The 23,992-nt window shown below is 42.5% G+C and overlaps 1 protein-coding gene across 1 annotated transcript in view; it reads right to left on the minus strand.

The window, feature by feature from the left end:
- Nucleotides 1-2,196: 2,196 nt before the first annotated feature.
- The window catches only part of LOC145410591 (glutamate receptor ionotropic, kainate 5-like), a 111,358-nt gene continuing 89,562 nt past the window's right edge, over nt 2,197-23,992 (minus strand). The window contains exons 5-6 of the mRNA XM_080280706.1: nt 5,422-5,599; nt 2,197-2,291 (exon numbers count right to left, since the gene is read on the minus strand). Coding sequence (XP_080136832.1) covers nt 2,197-2,291; nt 5,422-5,599 — 273 coding nt within the window. The remainder of the gene's footprint in view (nt 2,292-5,421; nt 5,600-23,992) is intronic.

A 23,992-nucleotide genomic window follows, 5' to 3' on the forward strand; every position in this document is an offset into this window, starting at 1 on the left:
GATGAATAAAAATTAGTAATGTAGGCGGGGTAAGGAGTGATGGGAGTGGAGAATGAGAGCATGGGGGGGGGGGAGGTGTGGTGAGAGGCAGGCTGCGGAGGGTAATCGGGAGGGGTACGGGGGAGAGAGCGGAAGTTTCATCACTCCACAACATTTTTCTGTCGTCTTTCGCACATTTTTATGCTAATCGGACATAAAGAATATTGCTTCCTGGGCGATTTATAGTACTAATTCCTACAAACACGTTTTTAAAGCGTATAAAAACCTGTGTGGCAACTAGTTCCCATACACCGTTGCCAGACAAAACAACCACATCACATGAGTAGGCTTGCAGCGAATTTGTGCTGACGACTGTACATCACATATGGCTGATTCATGATACAATTGACTACAGTAGACTTACCACTGTATTGTGATTACATTTCTAGTGTATAATTATATACATATGTATCTGTTACATTACTACGCTGACTACAATTATGATTCCTGCAATTATGTTACAATTGCAACAGTTATGTAACTACACTTATGTTACAATTTACTACAATTTTGCTACGACTACAGTATTATTGTGTAACAGTTGCATTAACACAATGTAACTACAGGTGTATTACAATATGACTACAGTTTTGTTACAACTACAGTTGTGTAACAGTTGCATTAACACAATGTAACTACAATTGTGTTACAATATTGTTACAATCATGGTACAATTTTGTGTTACAAGAATTATGTTACTTTTATAATATACTGTAATGTATTTCACTTAATTAGCTGACAAGTTGATTGTAATGTGAAGGTAAGAGGCATTTATATGTTATGACACAGTGTCGTAGGTACAACAGCTGGCGTGACCGAGCAATATATAGGCATTTAATATGTCATATGTAACAGTTGTTAATATGTAGCACAAGTACAATATGTAATGGGCAGGCACTTTTGTCTAAGTTTTTCAGGAAGAGATAAAGTACACTTCCCCAGTCGAGACAACCAAGAATCTCATAAATGCCAAACATCTCTGATCAGGCGTGCTGTTAATGTAGGCGACACACACACACGCACATACGTATGCACACGTATGACCATACACTTTAGCCAGAAGTCAGAGGGGGATATAAAGTCCAAAAACCAGGTGTAGGAGATTCAGAAGGCAAGAGAGAGATATATAGAAAGAGCCCGAGAGAGCCTAAGAGTACGACTGATGGCAGAAGGCAGGAGACAGGGCCAGCAAGGAGGTTCCCGCCACGTTATGTTACACTGTCAGTAAAATGTCTATATAACTTTGTACAATAAAACTCTGTAACCCATGAAGCGACTATAACTCGTCTCACTTACAATAAAAGAATGCAGAGAGGGAAAGGGAGCTAGAGCTACCAGTTCACTCTACTCGACACCCCACCATTTTACTGGCAGCCACCCATGTTCCAATCCACTGGTGATACAAGGGCAGCCATAAATCTGTGATACACCTACAATATCTTTCTCCATCTAATCAAACCCCTCAACTATGTCTGTCGACATTAGGACTGCAGGCCGCCACTCTACTGATTACCGGCATCCACCAAAAACTCTAACCCTTCCCCCTCCTCCCACACAAAGGATTCATCGTCCACACAAGTGGAACTGGGATGATGGGCAGATGTACCACATCCACACCAGCCTCTTGACTGGTCAGCATGGCCACATATAAGGCATCATGTGCTACAAGGACTGGGGGAAAAATAGGATGAATCAGAGGGTAGTAATTCACTGTGTGGCAATACCTGAGGGGTGATGGGAGGTGATGCTGCCTATTGCGGCTGCCCACATGGTTGCCTTTGTAGTTATATGGGTGCACATGGAGGGCTACGCTGTGGGGACATCACCCTTGATGTTCTAGGCTGGGGTGATGTAGGTGTTGAAGGCAGAGTGGCCGATATGTGGCGTTTCTCCTGCACATGCATTTCCAGCTGCTTGAGGCTCTGCATTGGAGTCCGACGCCTCAGAGCAGTCTCCTGACATGTCTGATGGCCAGAAAATGTCTCTATGCGCTATGGGAATATCGGCCATCACGCTGGGGTCTGAGTCCTTCTCACGTGGTGGGATGGCAAGTTGGAAGGAGGCACAAGAGGACACCTGGGGCACATCACTCTCCACATGATAGCTCCCATTGTCAAGGGTACTCTTTCCACTCGATAATGATGACACTGTCATCTCTTATGGCCTCTCAATAGCACTAGTCCTCAACCCATTCCTTGGACCCATGGGAGGCTTGGCAAGGGTAGAGGTGGTAAGTGTCCGACGGCCACTCACTGCAGGTTGGGAATCAGACCATGAAGATTAAGAACTCAAGGTTCTTCTCATTCGTGTGCCAAGCGAAAAACTAGTCTGGGTGGCCACACGACTCCTAGAAACCTACATGACTTACAGGGCACCACAGAAAATGCATGGGACTTCAAAGAGAGTTGGAAAACGTAATGTGGCTACAGAAGTCATCTGAGGTGCCTCAGTAACATGTTTCATGACATCTATGGTCGTTATCAAGGCTTTAGAAATTACGAAAATGCCTGTCGGGCATTTCACACTCTTAGGCACAATTTTTCATATTGGAAGACAGCTAACATTACCATGGAATGCAGGATGGTGGCCACACAACTACAATACATTGACATACTTCTGAATAATCTGGCACGTTATTAATCAGCATAGAAGACCATACGATCACAAATTTGTTTTATGCCTGGGCTCATGACCTCACATTCCCTATAAAGACTCTTTTTAAAAATTATTCCTATAAACAAAGGCGTTTGGGGTGTGTGTCTCGGGAATTATAGTACCATGTTTTAGTGAACTGGCGCAGTAATGAGGGAATGGTACCCAACTGAAATGTGTTGAGAAAAAATCATGGAAATAATAATAATAATAATAATAATAATGAGTAAAAACAACAACGACAACAACAAGAACAAAATGATAATTTCATTCATTCATTCATCATCCAGTCCTACGCTGCCCCATGAGGAGCGTAGGAGCCCGGGGCTAGGCAAGTTGATCCTGACATTTATGATGAGAGTGACCAGCTTCACTTATCCCTGAGTGGCATTACGTGAGCAGTAAACCCAAACCATCCCTTGGATATAAACCTTCACTGGCTCAATCCGATTGGAGCGCCATAATTACCCACTAAACCACCAGGTGCCAAAATTTGGTTATATAGTTACCACCCAGCGTAGTAAATGGTTTCCTGGTGTACAGCAAACCATTTGGCTTGTCACTCAGTGTAGAGTCACCCAAGGTGGAAGGAAGAGGAAAGAATGAAGGAAAGAAAGACAGAAGAGGGAATGTGAAGTTACCCGTAGACAGAAGGACGAGGGAAGAATGAAGGAAAGAAAGACAGGAGAGGATGGAAGGAAAGAAGGATGGAGGAAAGGAAAGAGCAGACACCCGAGAGCAGCACTACACTGAGTGTGTGGATGGTGAGCGCCCCCACCTACCACAATGATGATAATAATAATAATAATAATAATAATAATAATAATAATCTACAGTATAATAATAAAGGCGAGTGTTTGTATGTTTGTTACCTATAAACTCGGCTCCATTAGGGTGTACCTTCACATATGATACATATTCTGAATCAGCATGATCCAGGGAGTGTTTTGGTATATAATTTCTATCTATCTATCTATTGCCAGACGCCTCAATCCCGTTCGGGGTGGCCACAAACAAATCGCCTCCATGTCTCCCTGTCTCCCGCCATTTCACTGCTCCGTTCCCAACTCACCCCCCTCTCTCATATACCTCTTCACCCCATCCCTCCAACTCATCCTCGGCCTCCCCCTCCCTCTTCCTCCCTCCACCTCACTCACATACACTCTCCTCGTCAGTCTTTCACCCTCCATCCTCTCTACATGGCCAAACCACCTCAGTGTATTCCTCCTAACGTTTCCTATCACATCCACATCCACAACAAAACGCTCCTTTATATCTTCATTTGTCAGCCTGTCTCTCCATGTGACTCCAAAGGCTCCTCTTAAATAACTCATTTCCACTGCTCTCACTCTTGACTTGTGTCCTTCCAGCAGCGTCCAAGCTTCACTTCCATACGTTAGAGTTGGTATCACAATACTGTCATGTAGTAACTTTTTCACGTCCATGATCACTTCCCTGCTTCTTATCACTGCTTTCAAGGAACCAGCAACCTTTCTTCCCTGCTGTACCCTTTCAAGCACTTCACCCTCCAAACCTCCATCCTTACTCATCACACTACCCAAGTACTTAAACGTACTCACATTTTCCAGTTCCTCACCATCCAACCTCGCTGTACATTCACTGACTTCACCTCTCTCAAAGACCATCACTTTACTCTTCCCTACATTCACCTTTAGATTCCGTTTCTTACACACACTCCCAAACTCATCTACCAAGCCTTGCAGCTCTCCTTCGTCTTCACTCAACAACACCGTATCATCTCCAAACAACAGTACAGGGAGTTTCCAAACACTACCCTCTCTCAACAGGGCCAATCCAACATCCACTACCCTACCTTGTACCTCATTTATTACCCCATCCATGTACAGATTGGACAACCATGGAGACATGACACATTTCTGTTTCAACCCAACCTTCAAAGAGAAAAATTCACTCAGTTCACCATCCACACGCACTGCAGCCTTAGCACCATCATACATACTCTTCACAGCATTCAACAACTTCCCATCTACTCTCTATATTCTTAATACTTTCCACAATCCTTGTCTATCCACCCTGTCATATGCTTTCTCCAAATCCATGAAAGCCGCATACAACTTCTTTCCCTTCTCTAGAAACTTTTCCACTAAAGATCTAAGAATGAATATCTGATCTACACAACCTCTTCCCTTCCTAAAGCCTCCCTATATATTTATTAGGATTAATTGCATGTGGGAAAGTTACATTAGGTATATTGGTCAAAGGCCCAATCAGCCCTCCGCAGGAGTTAGCCGAAAAAAGTCCTCCCGGATGGCGGACCTTTTCGGCTAGTAGTAATAATAATAGTAATAATAATAATAATAATAATAATAATTAATAATAATAATAATAATAATAATAATAATAATGGTGCTGCTGCTGCTGATGATGATGATGAGGAGAAGGAAAAAGACGAGAAGTAAAAGGAGAAGGAGAAAAGGGAGAAAGAGAAGGAAAGGAAGAAGAAGAAAGTAACTGCAAAACTATTATATAATTCTCCGCCACAGTGTGTGGACATAAACAGAAATGAAGAGCCATATTGGTGTGTGTGTGTGTGTGTGTGTGTGTGTGTGTGTGTGTGTGTGTGTGTGTGTGTGTGTGTGTGTGTGTGTGTGTGTTCCAAAGACTATCAGTTACATCATCTAGTGATAGCAAGAAAAAAGTTACAATAATGACACCAATGTCGTCAAACAAATGAGCATCATTTTCCACCTGTTTTAGAAAAGTCTTGTGCCATCATTTTCTGAACTGACACGTCCGTTACAATCATGACGTGGTCGCCTCGTCGCACCAACGTAGCAAAGGCCTCCACGAACTCATTATGAAGCGTCTTGTAGCGACCTTGCTTGTCCATGTCTCCTATGTCACGCACCACTCCTGTCTCTGCGGTCTGGGGATGCCGAGAAAAATTAATTATTATTATGCAGAACGGATTTAAATATGTCTTCCATCATTCTCAGTGTTAGAAAATCGCTCGGTGTGTAGTACAGGAGAAGTACTGCAGTGAAATGGTTAAAACGCATATAAAAGCCAATATGATACTTAATTGGTCTTCAGAGATTTTACCCCACAGATAAACCGTCATTCAACAAAACGACATTTACATGTAGGAACAGTGAATGAATGTTCTGAAATATTAAGCAATATTCCATGTGTGTGTGTGTGTGTGTGTGTGTGTGTGTGTGTGTGTGTGTGTGTGTGTGTGTGTGTACCTGAAATCTTTATCAACAAAGGAATCAGAAGGAACTATAAACAGTATACAAAACACACTCATTGCAAATGTAATTATCTTAAAAAGAAGGCACGCCCGCCATTTATGTTAAAAATACACTATATATAGAGAGAGATGTTAATAATGCTAAATACATACTATATTCAACAATATTTCCAATAGAAAGAAATATGTACAGTACAGATACAGCACCCATCGTGAAATTATCGACCAACTGAGCATGACTCTGATAGTAATCCCAATTTTACATTTTTTTCTGTCCTGTTTTCTGTATCCTCCTTCATCTAGTTTACGCGGGTGTCACGAACAGAATGGTGGCGACGACGACGACGACGACGATGAAAGGGGGGAAAACTGACGTAGCAACAGTGTTTTATTATGAAACTTTTTTCCTCTGGTAATTTTTTTTTTTTTTTACATCAAAAGTAACGACAGCAAAAGTTTTACACATTTATTGCAGCTGTGTTCATTGTGGACATACAGTTGGCTTACATTGCTGTTTTCAACCCCGTAGGGTCATGGGCGGTGGCAAGGTACATTAGCGGAAAGAAAGCAAACTGGAGCCATAGCCTTTCATTGGTGGACAAATTGTATGTGCCGAATGGTAATTGCCGTTATTTCTATGAATCAGACAAGTTCACAAGATATGGGCTCTGTAAACAACAGTCGTTCTGTTAAGTAATTATATTTTATAAAATGCGCGGCTATCACAGTAAACTGAGAATGGATATCAATCCCCCTTGAGGGTAGGGATGGACAGTGGGAAAGGGAATGTCGTGGACATGGGAGGGTACGGTTGGTGGGACGGAGGTAGGGTTTTGTGTGTGTGTGTGTGTGTGTGTGTGTGTGTGTGTGTGTGTGTGTGTGTGTGTGTGGGTGTGTGTGGGTGGGTGGGTGTGTGTGGGTGGGTGGGTGGGTGGGTGGGTGGGTGGGTGTGGGTGTGGGTGGGTGGGTGGGTGGGTGTGGGTGGGTGTGGGTGTGGGTATGGGTGTGGGTGGGTGTTTTCCGGAGAAAGAAAGAGAGAGAGAATTAATGAAATGACGTAATTACGTTTTCAGTATGGTAACTCCTGTCTGAGAAAATAGTGAAACCGTTAACGTCGAAAGAGACTGGCGATTAGTTAATGATTTTCCGTTCATAAAAAAATGACCATCAAAATCATGCACATGTTCTATAGAAGTTTAATTTTTTTCGTAGGGACTATAATTAACATTTGCTTTTTATGCAAGGAAGAAGGAACCAAAGGCCATTAGCCCGCAAACTGTTCCTTCCAAGAAAAAAACAATAATAATACAAAAGAGAGCCAAATTCAAGATCCGTTTATTTCGAGTTGCCTGAAGACACTGGGTTTGAAAGACTGGAGATCATATGAAGTAGGAAATATAGAAAGAGGGAGATGGTGTCAGAGTTCACCTGTTGCATAAATGAAGGACTGGGAGTAACGGTTAACTCTTGCATTAGAGAGCTGGACAGAAAAGGCATGAGAGTTTGTTGTTAGACGGGTGCTACGCGCCCGTTGCGGAGGTGAAGGGATGCAAGCAGACAGTTCCGAGGAGCAGTGACCACTGAAGTATCTATCTACATACCTAGGCTGCTTCCCCCAAGGAAAGGGAGATAGCCGAGACAGGACGACACACTCCCAATTTACTCATCCACTCAAACACATTCATTTGCATCTTAGCCCCAAAGGGGAGAAGGGACAGATCCTCACCGCACCACACCGCACGAGGGTCAACTGCGCAGTGCAACCACTGAAGTAGCAATAGAAAAGACATAAAGATGCACCAGTGCAGCGAAGAGACAGAGGTTGAAGGTAGCCAGTAAGAGAAGGAGAGTTAATGAGACGAAAAGGCTTTGACTCCACACTATTGAGAAGAGTTGTATGTGGGGAGCCTCCCCACACACGAGACTTGTAATGTACACAGGGGCGAATAAAACCCGTGTATAAATTCAACAATGTGCAAAGGTAAAAATGGTACGGAGTCAGCTTAGCACACCTAATCTCTTTGAAGCAGATTTTACAAGAGATGTTATATGATCTTTCCAAGGTAAGTCCTGAGAGAAAGAAACCCCAAATACGTTAAGGACGATGCAGGATTGAGCTAGATATTATTAAACATTAATGAGTACTCCAGTGAAAGATTTTGTCTGGTTGATAGGTGTAAGAACTAGTTTTTGATGCATTAAAAACAAGATTACTTTTACCCAGCCAAAGATAGAGCCAAGTCAGACATTAGGTGTGCCATAGCCTCATCACTTGTCTGTTAAAGTGGCTGCTGAGATGGAAGTTGCAGGAACCTAATGGAAAGGTGAAGGGTGGAATCATCAGCGTATGAGTGGATAGGGTTAGATGTGCAACTTTCAAGGTCATTGATGAATAGAAGGAAGAGAGTTGGTGATAGGACAGAGCCCTGAGGAACATCACTGTTGATAGATGTAGAAGAACGGTGGCTGTCTACAACAGTAGCTATAGAACGACCAGAGAGGAAACTATAGCAGAAGACACAGATATAAGGAGACAAACCGTAAGAATGCAGTTTGGAAATTAAGGATTTATGCCAGACTCGATCAAAGCTTTTGAGATGTTAAATGGAATGGCAAAACTTTCGCCAAAGTCCCGAAAGGAAGAGAACCAGGAGTCTGAAAGGTAGGTAAGAAGATTGCCGGTGGAGCGTCCCTGACGGAACCCATACTGATGATCATAAAAAAGGTTATGATAGGAAAGATGCTTTAAAATTTTTCTGTTAAGAATAGACTCGAAAACTTTTGATACACAATATGTTAAAACAGTTGGACGATAGTCAGAGGGTTTGGAATGGTCACTCTTCTTTGGGACTGGCTGAATGAGAGCAAACTTCCAGCAAGAAGGAAAGGAATAAGATGACAGACAAAGGCGAAAGAGTTTACCTAGGCAGGGTGTAAGTACAGAAGCACAGATCTTGAGGACAACGGGAGGGACCCCATAAGGCCCATAAGCCCTGTTAGTACTGAGGCCAGTGATGGCAGAAAATACATTAGCCGAAGAAATTTTAATGTCAACTATGAGGGAGCCGGGGGGGGGAGGGAGTGATGGAGGAACGGTACCGGAATCGTCTATGGTGGAATTGGAGGAGAAAGTCTGAGCGAAGAGATGTGCTTTATCAGTTGAAGAAATAGCTGCAGAGCCATCAGAGTAGAAAAGAGGAGGGAAGGATGATGAGGTAAAGTTGCTAGAAAGATTTTTGGCAAGATGCCGGAAGGAGAGGGAAGAATTTGAGTTGGAGAGTTGAGAGCATTTAGTACTGATGAAATTGTTTTTTGCAGATCGAAGAAAACAGACTTAGCACGATTCCGGGCAGAAACATAAGAAAGATGTGATTCATGGGCGGGTTGGCTCCAATACGTTTTATGGGCCTTCTCCTTGTTGTGGACAGCATTAGAACAAGCGTGATTAAACCAAGGCTTTCTTGCATTAGTCAGAGGATATGAGAAGGAATGTATGCTTCCATGCCCGAAAGAGCAATCTCCATAACGCACGAGGCACACTCAGATATCCATGGAAGCAAGAACTATTTCAGGCAAAGTAAAAGAAGTACTGCCTGAGGGTGTCCCAATCAGCAGCTCCAAAGTGTCACAACTGATGTTTCTTTGGAGGGTCCACGGGCCGTACCGGAGTGACAGGACAGATTAAGGTAATAAGGTTGTGATCGGAGGAGCCGAAAAGAGAGGAAAGGCTAACATTGTAAACAGAAGGATTAGTTGTAAGGAAGAGGTCAAGTACGTCTGAACTCTCTCCGAGGCGGTCAGGGATACGGCTACGGTGCTTTACAAGCTGCTCTAAGTCATTAACCCTTTAACCGTGGGCATTGTTTTGACCCGACTGCCCCCCCCCCCCGCAGGGGTTCCAGCCAAAATGTAAAACTTTAAACCTTTATAACTCTGCACAGAATAAATTTAGAGCAAAAAATAAGGTACCATTAGAAAGTACTAACCTTCGGCTTTGCAATGATGTAGGTTTCATGATTTCGTTGACTATCACTGGATGGGCAGTGCCATTAGAAGTGAGCGATCTAAAATCACTATTTTTCGCTCACACACCATTACCAAATGCCAACCTCATTCTGATAATAATACTATAAACATATATGAACACTGCACATACGATAAACACCCACTCTGTGTTCACTGAGGCAGGTAAAAGGCACTGTAATTGCCCGCACTTCACTGCCACATCAGCGGTGTTGTCACTCACACATCTGGACAGATACTGATGCGTGTTTGGTCAGGGGTGGGGTGGGGGGCCCGGGGGGTGGGAGGTGGGGGCCCGGGGGTTGGGAGGAGGGAGGTGGGGGTCGGCTGGAGTGAAAGAACTTAATAGTTACTCTCCCTTGAAACAACTGGCGTGTGGAAAAAACACGCGGTATTCAAAATATTCACAAACATTCCAGAATGATACCCGCGGTTTGGTCCAGTTTTTGCAATGTCATTCTGGGATGACACCTACGGTTAAAGGGTTAAGGATAGAAAATATGTAGCATTGTTCACCAGGTGGATTAGTGAGAGAAGAGGAGGGCCAAAGGTGATGGTGAATATTGAAACGGATGTGTTGCAACACAGAAGTAAGATAGTCGAAGAATTTTTCAGTCAATAGAATTAGGGGATAAGTAAACAGCACATATTTATTTAGTCAGAGAATGACAGGAAAGCCGAAGCCAGGGCGTAAAGAATTCATAAGAATCAAGTTCACGAACACGAAAGCAAGATAACATGTTGTGTAGATGGGAATGGTAGTGCTTTGGTGGACATCTGTGCTGGTAAGGGGTTGGCAATAGCCAACACCTACTTTCGTCATAAGATGATCCACTGGTATACATGAAGAGTAATGAGGAGGATGGATGGTGAACTTGTTGAACGAAAGGCAATGATAGACTACGTGTGTGTGGATGAGCGAATGAGAAGACAAGTGTTGGATGCAAAAGTGTGGAGAGGGTGGGGGAATGGAGTCTCGGACCATCACTTAGTGATGGCCAAGGTAGAGGAGACGAAGGGGAAGACAGGAGGAAGCTGCTCCTGTGAGAAGAGTGGAGAAATTGCAAGATAGTGAGAAAATGACAGAGTATAAGAGCATAGTGGAAGAAAGATTGGGAAGGTATGAGCTAGAGCAGATGGAAGGGGTGGAAGACGTATGTAAGATATTCACGGAAGAGATAGGCGCAGCATGTGAGGCGGTTTGTGGAGTGAGGAGGAGATGCAAGGGTGTGCAAGGGACAGCATGGTGGAATGATGAGGTGAAACGAGCTGTGGAACAAAAGAAGAAGGCATATGGTGAATGGTTGGCAAGTAGAGGTAGGGGAGAAGATGAGAGAGAGAAGAGAGAGGTATATGTGAGCAGGAGAAGGGAGGTTAAGAGACTGGTGAAGGAGAGTAAGAAGAAAGTGGGTGAAGAGTTTGGGAGGAATCTGAGTGTGAAATGGAGGGAGAGTAAGAAATTGTTTTGGAAGAAGGTAAAGAAAGTAAGGCAGTGTGAAAGGGGAAATAGTAGGGGAGTGAAAGATAGGAATAATAGATTGTTGGTGGAGAGGAGATGGAAGGAGCACTTTGAGGATTTGTTGAATGTAGAGAGTGAGAGCAGTGTGAGTATAAGTGGTTGGGGAATGGCTGGGAGAAGAAGAGATGAGAGGAGGGAGGAAGAGATCAGTAGGTCGGAAGTAGTGGAAGTGATGAAGAAGATTAAGCTGGGAAAGGCCCCAGGAATAGATGAAGTGTGTGGTGAAATGCTTAGGGTGAGATTGTTGTGGAGTGGATATGGAAGCTGTGTAGATTGGCTTGGGAAGAGGGAAGGATTCCAGAGGACTGGATATCAGGTATAATTGTTCCTCTGTACAAAGGAAAAGGGGAGAGAGAAGTATGTGGTAACCATAGGGGTATTTACCTTCTTAGTGTGACTGGTAAAATATATGGTAGAATACTCATTGACAGGGTTAGGCATATGACAGAGGAGCTAGTTGGAGAAGAACAAGGGGGATTTAGGAAGGGAAAAGGGTGTGTAGATCAGATATTTGTTCTAAGATGTTTAGTGGAGAAGTATCTAGAGAAGGGAAGGAAAGTGTATGCTGCCTTCATGGACTTGGAGAAAGCTTATGACAGAATAGATAGGCAAGGTATGTGGAAGGTATTAAGAATATATGGAGTGGAGGGGAAATTGTTGAGTGCTGTGAAGAGTATGTACGAGGGAGCTAGGGCTACGATGCGAGTTAATGGTGAGCTGAGTGAGTTCTTTGATCTCAATGTGGGACTGAAACAGGGTTGTATGATGTCTCCATGGCTGTTTAATATATATATGGATGGGGTTGTAAAGGAGATGCAAGGTAGGGCAGTGGATGTGGGGCTGGCCCTAATAAATGAGGGTGAGATCTGGAAGCTTCCGGTGTTGCTGTTTGCTGATGATACAGTATTGTTGAGTGAAGATGAATGGGAGTTGCAAGGTTTGGTGAATGAATTTGGGACAGTGTGTAGGAGGAGGAAGCTGAAAGTTAATGTAAACAAAAGTAAAGTTATGGTGTTTGAGAGGAATGAAGTCACAGAGTGTGCAGTGAGGTTGGATGGTGAGGATATGGAGAATGTGAGTGCATTCAAGTGCTTGGGTAGTGTGATGAGTAAGGATGGAACTTTGGGGGATGAAGTGCGTGAAAGGGTACAGCAGGGAAGGAAGGTTGTTGGTACACTGAAAGCAGTGATGAGAAATAGGGAGGTGAATATGGAAGTTAAGTCACTGCATGATAGTATTGTGATCCCTTCCCTGACGTATGGAAGCGAGGCATGGACCTTGCAACAGGGGAACAAGTCAAGAGTGAGAGCAGTGGAAATGAGTTACTTGAGAGGAGCATGTGGAGTGACGTGGAGGGACAGGGTGACGAATGAAGAAGTGAAGGAACGTTGTGGGGTAGATGTGGATGTGGTTGGAAAGATTAGGAGAAATACACTGAGGTGGTTTGGACATGTGGAGAGAATGGAGAATGAAAGACTGACTAAGAGGGTGTATGTAGGTGAGGTGGAGGGAGGGAGAGGGAGGGGTAGACCGAGGATGAGGTGGGGGGATGGAGTTGAGAGGTATATGAGGGAGGGGGGGGTGAGTTGGGGGGAGGGTAGTCAAATGGTGGGTGACAGAGTGACTTGGAGGCGTTTTGTCTGCGGCCACCCTTTGCGGGATTAGGGCGTCGGGCTATAGATAGATAGATAGTATATATACACAACAGCCACCAATATCTCTGGCCATGTGGCATGGAGGTGAGATTATTTGCCACAATCCCACCGACCAAACATGAATTGTAATTTTAGTGAATTTACAGCCGTACCTGTTGATCATCATCAACTAAAGGTCAAACCGCACTGCTTCATGTGCGTACGGGCAATGTGCCACCGAAAGGAAGTATGCATTGTCTCGACGAATGAAAGACCGGGACATTAAGCAAAGTGTAATCCATAAAAATTTACATGAATAATATACGAATCCCCGAAGAAGATTACAAACGTGATAACTTAGTCAGTGAATTATTAGAATACATTATTTTTTGGTATATTTTAGGTGTGCGCGAGATCCAAGGAAAAGAAGAAAAATTAATTCAGCTCCAAGGCAGCAACCATCTATTTTACTACATAGGAAGGCAGAATGAAACAATTAGTGGTGTAAGATTTCTAATTAACAGATTTCTACCAGAGACCATTGTTAAATTCAACACTGTATCTAATAGAATTGCTTGATTTTTAATAAGACTATGCAAAAGACACATGAAAGTAATACATGTATATGAACCCACTTTCAAAGCATAGATAAAGAATAGAAAGATTCTGTGACGACATCTCCCAGAATGTGGAAGAAGAAAATACCAGATAAACTATGCTCATGGCAGGCCTCAGGGGAAAAGCTGGGAAATCGAAAAATGGAGAAGCAAGTACCCTGTATGGAAAAATACGGACTAGGAGAGAGGAATGGCAGAGGTGAAAAAGTGGTAAAGTCTGCTGAGATGAACAACGTGAGAATACCAACCACATTCTTCCACAAAAATACAGAGAGAAAATGTACCCGGAGAAGCCGAAAGGGAGAAACACAGAATGAAATCGACTTTATTATAAAAGACTAGCAGGGGCACCAGACGTTTCCCGGGTCAAAAGTGCGAGCGTTCTAATCCTGTTAATTTGTTCTAGTTCAGTCTTTCTTTCTGCTCCAGAAAGACCATGTACCTCTTATGCTTTTGAAGAGGGCTTACAAGAGGACCAGGAACTTTCTATTCCAGTATTCACAGACCAACGCACAGTATTTGTGCGCTCTTGTTTACTATTACCGGTGAACTCAAATGGCCTTCGACGAGTGACCTCAGACAACTTGTGTGAGTCTCCATGTCAAAAATTGGGCTACAGAGTCCAGTTGTTCGAGCGTGTATTACTGGTGACCTCAAATGACCTCGGAGGTCAACCCCACGTAACCTATGTCCGAACTGGAGGTCATGTGAGTCTCCGTGCCAAAAATTGGGCTGCAGGGGTACCCGGGGTTGCCCGGGCCAAAAAGGCAAACACTCTACTGGTGGCCTCAAATGAATCAGATCTGAATTTTGACCCCCCTAAAACCATCCCTGAGCCACCCTGATTCAGAATATATATGTTTCCGAGGGTCTCCGGCCCTTGATTTGGGTGTGTTTGAAGGACCAACAAACAAACAAAGCCGCTCTCTTATTTATATAGATAAGAAAAACACGATCACTACTGTCACATTTATCAACAACAGGATAAATTATTGGAGTCGACCACAGAATGGTTGGTTGCACAGTCAGATTCTGTTTGAGAAGTGGAAGAAAGATGCTGATTATAAAATAAAATACATGTCCAATTAGAAGCAAGCGAAAAACAAAGGTGGCTTCTAGTTAGAAATGAAGAAAAAAAATCTAAATTATGCTGCGCGTGACACTGATTGCCTGAATGATAGACTAAGAAAATGGTTAAGGCAATCAGTACAGGTATTAGGAAAAGCTAATACAATAAGAACCATCAAGTATTCAAAAATGACCCACGAGCTCATGTTAAAAATAAAAGGAAATGAAAGTAAAAACAAATAAAAAAGATATGGGAAGAGCCGAAATAAAGTTATCGCCAAGAAACAGAGAGAAGAAAAATATTGATCAGATCAAAGACACCACCAAAAAATGAAGGATATTGAAATAAGTCTGGAGCAAGAAAATCACTGAAAGCCAAAATGGTCTATCTGTGTATCTATTGCCAGATGCCTTAATCCCGTAAGGGATGGCTACCACAAATCGCCTCCATGTCACCCTGTCCCCTGCCATTTCACAGCCCTGCTCCCAGCTCACACTCCCCTCTCCCATATACCTCTCCACTCCATCGCTCCATCTTATCCTTGTTCTCCCCCTCCCTCTCTCCCCCTCCACCTCACTCACATACACTCGCCTCGTCCGTCTCTCGTTCTCCATCCTCTCCACATGGCCAAACCACCTCAGTGTATTTTACTTAACGCATTCTGTCACATCAACATTCATACCACGACCCTCCTTCACTTCCTCGTTTGTCAGTCTGTCTCTCCATGTGACTCCAGATGCTCCTCACAAATAGCTCATTTCAACTGCTCTCACTCTTGACCTGTTTCCTTCCAACAAGGTCCAAACTTCACTTCCGTACATTAGAGTTGGTATCACAATACTGTCATGCAGCGACGTTTTTACTTCCTTGCTCACTTCCCTGTTTCTTATCAGTGCTTTCAAAGAACCAGCAGCCTTTCTTCCTTGTACTCTGTCAAGCACTTCACCCTCCAAACTTCCATCCTTACTCATCACACTACCCAAGTACTTAAAATGCACTCACATTTTCCATTCTTCATCATCCAACCTCACTGTACATCCAGTGACTTCTTTTCTCTCGAAAACCATAACTTTGCTCTTCCCTACATTCTCCTTAGATTCAGTTTCCTACTTTTCCAAATTCATTCACCAACCCTTGGAGTTCCCCTTCGTCTTCACTTAACAATACAGTATCATCTGCAAACATCAGTGCAGGGAGTACGCTGCCCTCTCTCATTGGGGCCACTCCAACATACACTGCTTTACCTTGTATATCGTTTATAATCCCATCCATATACAAAAATAGTGAAGTCCTTAAATGCATAGAAAAGATGGTGACGAGAGATGAAGAATTATATACAGAAATGCATGTATCAAAGACAGTAGCACCAACAGGTAACTTTTCAGTTGCCACAAATAAAATACAACAAATAACACCATACAAGTAAACGTTTTTCTTAAAATTATGAAAAGAGAGAAGACCCCAGGAGAGTATGGAATAGTAGCAGATTGACTGTCTGATGCAGGGGCAGAAGCTCAAAACCGGGTAACCCACTCACTCAATGAACAATGAAAAAGAAAATTCCCCAAACATGGTGTAATGCAATAGTTATTATGCATTACAAGAAAGTCGACTTAAACGATCTTATTATCGACATATTAGCTATTTGTCAGTTATTTACTGTATAAACTCTTCAGTAAAATCCTTAGGAATAGATTATTCGTAACAACAAATTTGGAAGCAAACCAACCTCGTGAACAGACAGGGTACCGAAGTGGATATTCGACTACTGATCATCTAGACACAGTTAATCAGCTTATTGAGAAAAATGCAGTTGACAATTAACCACTGTGCTTCGGTTTTGTCAATTACGAAAAGGCTTTCGACTCACTGGAGCACATGGCATCGATAAATTCGTTGTGGAAACAAGGAGTAAAGAAGAACATTGTTTTACTGCTCTAAAACATAGAGAGGGAACTGCTACAATTAAGTTAAATAAAGACTTAGAAAAAATTAAGACTGAGTAAGGCTTGCATCAGGAAGATATAATTTTACAAAAAATATTTACAGTATGCCATGAAAGTATTATCAGAAAGCTAAATTGGAAGAAGAAAGGAGTAAACATACTTGGTGCAAACTTAAATCATTTATGATTCGCAGATATGCTAATCTCAGAAACAACGGACATACTATAAATATTCTATTTATCTGTTTATCTATATACTGCAAGACGCCTTAATCCCGTAAGAGGTGGCCACAAACAAATTGCGTCAATGTCGCCCTGTCCCAGGCCATTTCACTACCCTGCTCCCAGCTCATCCCCCCCACCCTGTCATATACCTCTCCACTCCATCACTCCACCTCATTCTTGGGCTCCTTCTCCCTCTCCCCCCCTGCACTTCACTCACATACAGTCTCCTTGTCAGTCTCTCGCTCTCCATCCTCTCCACATGGCCAAACCACCTCATTGTGTTTCCCCTAACGCTTCCTATCACATCCACATCTACATCATAACGCTCCTTCACTTCCTCATTTGTCTGTCTGTCCCTCCAGGTGACACCACCTTCTCCTCTTAACTCATTTCCACTGCTCTCACTCTTGTGTCCCTCCAACAAGATCCAAGCTCCACTTTCATACGTTAGAGTTGGTACCACAATACGGTCATGCATTAACTTTTTCATTTCCATACTCACTTCCCTGTTTCTTATCACTGCTTTCAGGGAACCAGAAACCTTTCTTCCTTGATGTACCCCCTCAAGTACTTCACCCTCTAAACTTCCCTCCTTACTCATCACACTACACAAGTACTTAAATGCACTCACATTTTCCATTCCTCACCATCCAACCTCACTGTACGTTCACTGACTTCATTTCTCTCGAAGACCATAACTTTACTCCTCCCTACATTCACCTTTAGATTCCGTTTTTTACACACTCTTCCAAACTCATCCACCAAGCCTTGCAGCTCCCCTTCGTCTTCATTTAACAACACAGTATCATCTGCAAACAACAGTACAGGGAGTTTCCAAACTCTACCCTCTCTCACTAGGGCCGCCCCAGCATCCATTGCCCTACCTTGTATGTTTTTTATAACCCCATCCATATACATATTGAGCAACCATGGAGACATGACACATTCCTGTTTCAATCCAACCTTCAAATAGAAAAATTCACTCAGATCACTATCCACAAGCACTGCAGCCTTAGCACCCACATGAATACTCTTTACGGCATCCAACAACTTCCTATTTACTCCATGTATTCTTAATACTTTCCACGGTCCTTGTCTATCCACCGTCATATGCTTTCTCCATATCTATAAAAGCCGCATACAACTTTCTCTATATACTTTTCCACTAAATTCCTATGAATGAATATCTGGTGTACACAACCTCTTCCCATCCTGAAACCTCCCTGCTCTTCTCCAACTAATCCCTGTGTTGTTTCCCTAACTCGGTCAATAACTATCCTACCATATACTTTTCCTATTACACTAAGAAGACAAATGCCCCTATGATTACCACACTTTCTTTTTCCCCTTTTCCGTTGTACAGCGGAATAATTTTACCTGACTTCCAATCCTCCGGGACTCTACCTTCCTTCCGGTCCAATATGCACATCTTTCACATCCATTCTACTAATATCTCTCCCCCATGTTTAAGTATTTCACCACACACTCCATCACTTCCTAGGGCTTTCCCATTTTGACTTTCTTCATTGCTTCCACAACTTCCACTCTACTGATTTCTGCCTCTCTTCTCACATCCTTCCGTCTCCCAGCCATTGCCCAGCCACTTACACTAGCATTACTTTCATTCTCTTTGTTCAACATTTCCATAAAGTATTCTCTTCATCTGCTCACTTTTTCTACCTTGTCCACCAGTAATTTACCATTTTTATCTTTCACTCCCCGACTAACTTCTTTCAAACCCTATCTAACTGTCTTTGCCTCTTTCCAGAACATTTTCTTACATTCCCTCCTCTTTACACTCAAATTCTTTCTAAATTCCTCATCCACTCTCTCTCTCTCTCTCTCTCTCTCACAAATCTTTTTCCCTCTCTCTTCCTCTCTCCATATATCTATCTCTTCCGTCGCTCAACTTCCTCCACACCTCTGTTTCTCATCCACTCATTATATGCTTTCTTCTTTTATGCCACAGTCAATCTCACCTCTTCATTCCACCTTGCTGTTCCTTGCATCCCCTTTCGTCTTCTCTTCACCCCACACTCCACCTCACATGCTGCACAGACTTCTGAATATCTTGCACACACCCTCCAAGTCTTCCATCTGCTCCAATCCTTATTTACCCAATTCCTCCTCCACTTTTTCTCTTATTTTCTGCCATTTTTCCTCCCTCTTGTAATCTTTCTAGCCTCCTTGTACGATCTTCTTCCTCCTGTCCTTCCCTTCTTCTATTCCTCTGTTTCAATTGAACCTTGACTTTCACCACCACCAAAGAGTGGTCAGAAAGTCCACTCCCCCAACCTCTATATGCTCTTGCATCCATTACAGACCTTTTCATCATATCATCCACACACACATAATCAGTCATTCCCTTCCGTTCATTCAGTTCACCATGCACCCTTCTCATCACTCACCACATATACCTGTGGATCATTTTGTGTCTCAAGAAGGTATTGGCTGTCACCAACCCCCTCCCGGCACAAATGTCCACCAGAGCTCTGCCATGCTCATCCACCTCTGCAGGCACACTCCACTTACCAACTACTCCATCCACCTTCACATTTCCTACTTTTCCGTTCATATCTCCAGTCAGAAACACTCTATCATTCCTTTCAATCTTTTCCATGCACACTTCCACATTTTTTCAGAACTCTTCATTCACTCTGCTTGCCTTGCATTAACGCAAACACACACACAGTCGCTCACATATGTAGTTCAACTTTCAATCTTGCCCACACTATCCTTGAGCCAACTGGTCCATAGTCTCTTATATTGTCCTTCCATCTCTTGCACACGACAATACACATTCCTTCTTTTGCCCTCTCATTCTCGCCCACTCCCACCATATATCCCATCCATACTCCCAGTCTCTCACAGTCTCAGCACCATTTAGTTTTAGTTAGTTCACATACATCCACTTTTGCACCGTCAAGCACGTGGACAATCTCTGTCTCTTTCACCTCATTATTTGCACCCATTACTTTCCATGTCACAAACCGTATCACGTCCTTTGTTTGGTCCTTTGTCGTCACCTGTTGGTCAGTCCTGGTCCGAGGCTTCTTGTTAGTATTTTTAGTTACTGTAGTTGTTTTCCGTGGAAGGGAACTAACCCTCCACCAACACACTTGTTGTCACGTAGGGAACACGTGTTGGTTGGTTATAAGGGTACCACTCACCGTTGTAAAGGGTTTCCTGGTTTTCAGGAAATCATTTGGCTTGCCACTCAGTGTAGAGCTACCCTAAAAACAGTACCACTACACTAGGTGCAAATATTAAATGACCTAAATGGAGAGAGTTTTAGTGTTTAGTGTAAAGCAAAAGATGAACCGGAATAAAACTATTGCGTAATCTCAATACACCAAAGTACAATTGGTTAGGACAGATAAAAAAAAATAATAAAGACCACGATAGCGAAATGAAAAGGTGCATTACAATTGGATGAAAAGCTTTAAGTAAACATAAAGACATCGTGAAAAGTAGTTCGCCATTATGTATGAAACCATAAATATATAACGAATGAATAATTCCAGCTAAGACTTATGGTTGTGAGACCTTGAAAATCGATGGAGAACCGACTAATCCAATCTCAAAGAGCAATGGAAATGTCATTGTTGGGAAAATACTTTAGAGGCAGGAGAAGATCAACTTAGATGAGAGAGCAAACAAAAGCAAACACAGTATAGGAGTTATCAAAACAAACAAACAAATAAATGGAGGTGCGCAGGTTATGCAGCAAGAATAAGGGATAACTAGAGGGGCCTTCCATTGATGGCATCTCTCCGACAGGGACAACGTAATTTCCAAACCACTCTTCAAATGGGTTAGTTTTCTCATCACTGATTAGGGTTTCGCAAAAAGTGTCTTCCGGGTGCCGACTCGTTTATACGATCCGAATCGAACCCCAAAACTAATCGATTGTTCCCTGGGACATGGGCTATCTACCACCCAATTTGGTCCAAATCTTTCTTTTAGTTTTTGAGTAATCCTACTGGCAGACAAAAATACTAACAAAGAAACAAACAAATATGGGGGGGGGATACTCTCCTTGTCGGGGAGAACTAACTGGAATACATGAGATTGGAAGTATAGCAGAAAAAGGCCAGACAGGTTGGGGAAAGATGAGATAGAGAAGTTTGCAGGCAGAACCTGGTGGAGACTGGCTAGTGAAGGAATTCGTGGAGAAGGTTGGTGGAGTCAAGTGCTCAGCGTTGGACTTTCATTTATGATGTAAGAAAATGTTGGGATTGCACGGTGGACAAAACCACTAGAACAAGGGCCAGGCAGTGAATGCTCAAGTAATCTCATCACATGTTTTGTGTGTGTGTGTGTGTGTGTTTGTTGCTTAGTAGCTGTTGAAACATAATCAAGGCCCTATACTGTTTGGGTGCATTATGCTTATATTTCCATTACACCGTAGTAACTCTTTGAAGTTGAAAAAATGCAGAGGTGGGGTAGATGTGTTTGTACTGCATTCACCTTGCTCTTTTCGTTTCTGTACTATGCCATCTATACATTTCTCACATTTTATATGATACTAATTTCAGTCTTGTTTAAGTTGTTTTTTTAAAACCTTGTGTGTCAGAAAGCTGCGAAGGATTTTCCAGGCACTTTAACTGACAAGAGCTTTCTGTAAGTGAAGGAGAACGTGAAGGCCGTAATGATGACCCTCTCATTCGAACTATAATTCCTGTGTTAACTAAACTTGTCTGGAAAAAAAAAAATAGCACTGAAAGAGAGCAACACTCGAACCTTACAGGACATTCATGACCAAAATTTTGGCCCAGGTTTGTGACCACCTTTCATCAATTGTTTTTCAGACTTATATACTTAATGCCTGTGTGATCCTAAACCCCTTCATAAAAACTGGGACAAACTTGATTAAACGTACTGGAAGTTAAATTTACCTTGTGGCTTTCATTTTCGACTAATTTTTCTCAAAATCAATTCCTTTTTAGCTCACCTTAACGATGTTTTCTTAGGTAAAAGGCTGACACACTTACCATATCTTGTGACCCTTATTGATTGATTCCTCTCAAATGAATCACTTCACACTATTCTTACCCTTACCTATCCAACAAGCTTGGGTTAACTCTGATAAAAGCTGAAGAAGTTGACCATATCCTAGAGGTGACCATATCTATGAACTATGACATTCTTTGGCCAGTACTTTTTATATAATAAGCCCAGTGGAGAATGAACTCTAAAAAAAAAAATAAAATAATGGTAAGATGATAGGTTATATCATTTCAGAGCAAGATTGTTCGAAGAAAGAAGAATTAAGGAGAGCTCTGAGCCATCTGTGTTTTAGCATTTTACCGTTATGTTTTAGGTACTTTGAGGGAAGGGTTAAATACAGGAAAACTCTAGGATCAATTCTGTGGCATATACAGATTTAAATCCAGTGTACGGGAATTAAGAGGCATGATGTTTATGCCTAATGGTTGCATTGGAACCTTCCTGACATGAAGTAGGTACTGACATTCTTTTAGTAATTTAAAAAGTTAGGTAGATATGCAGTTTCTTCCCATGCATTCAAAGAAATCACACCCATTCCTGCCATATGTATGCCGATTTCGCTGAAATCAATGTACTCACTTTCCCCTGTTTCTGAACGCCTTTTCTTTTTTTCTAAGGGAGGGGGGGGAGGTGGCTGAACCTAATCAACCACTGGGAGGTCATGTTCCCCAATATCACATTACAAATGAGACTCCATTGAAGAACATGTACTAAGATATCAACGGCATTTGCTGCAACTGTATCACAAATTCTTAGTTTTTATTTCCTGAGGAGGGCTGACCCCCTAAAGATCATGGTTAGAATACAGTATGTAGTGGAAGACCTTCCCAGTAACCAATGAACTCACCTGGGAAGTTTTATTCAAATATTTCTCCTATTTCTTATCTTTTTTTTTTTTTTTCGTAAGGGCTGACCCCACCAAAAATTTTGTGGGCAGTCATGCTCTCCAAATATTGGTGTGCATTTCCTTCTTGTGCAAGCAAAGAAAACATGGAAACGGCATACCTAATCTTGTGATATGTATGCTTAGTTAGCTGAAATTCATGTGCTCAATTTCTCCTATTTCTGATTGTTTTTATTTTTTGTTGAGGAGTCTGACACCTCCAAGAATCATTGGGAGTTCACTCTCTCCAAATATCGCATTATGGATGAAAGTCCATTGTACAACACGTACTAAGATATCAAAGCCATACTTGCCTTCCTTTCACTATTTGAGTTTTAAATTGAGTGAATAGGACTGACCCCCTAAACCCTTATCCGTCAGGTAATGTCAATACATGTCACAATCGGGATGCTACTTGGCCACCGGGTAGTGCCTATATACAAAAGTGACTTCCCGCCACCATTTGAACAAGCCTCCATTTCATCTTGTCACCAAAGGGCAGGGAGGGAATCCCTCCATAGCACACAGGTGAGAGTCAGTCTGTCCCGCACTTTTGCCAGGTGTACAATGATGTCTTCAGATTCCTATTTGTCTGATTCTGTCTGCACCACCTGTAGCCAATTGCATTATCCACATCTGCTAAACCTCTTTCCAAGGATACTAGGAAAGGGATCGGTGATGGTGCCATAAGGCATGCCTTGGATGCAATAGTGTCTAGTTTATCTAGTAGTGAGGTTATCACGTTAACAGCAAAGCCATTGTTGGCACCGTGGGCAGATGCACAAACACGTCCTGCTCTCATGCCAAAAATTAGTTCTCTTCCTCACGTCATTACTCATCAACGTAAAGACCTACAGACCTGGGGATACTTTCATTCTCAAGAGGAAGAGTCGATGAGTTACATGATGCTTAATTTGTTTCCCTATTGGCTATACATTTCGAAATATTAAGGTGTGAAAACAAGCAGTTTCCGATATATTGCCCATAGTGAGGTGATGACTGCATTAACCCCTAAGACCGAATTTTTCTGAAGCAATGTTTCACCCCAGTTGCAATTCGGGGTCTATTTTTCAACTTTTACCAAGGTGAATTTTTTTTTTTACAGATTTGAAGAGCTTGAATTTACACATCTGAAAATGCC

This window comes from Coenobita brevimanus, chromosome 86 (genome assembly GCF_032717465.1).
Source record: "Coenobita brevimanus isolate Jiangsu-jjx chromosome 86, ASM3271746v2, whole genome shotgun sequence".
In the NCBI taxonomy this organism is placed as follows: Eukaryota; Metazoa; Arthropoda; class Malacostraca; order Decapoda; family Coenobitidae; genus Coenobita; species Coenobita brevimanus.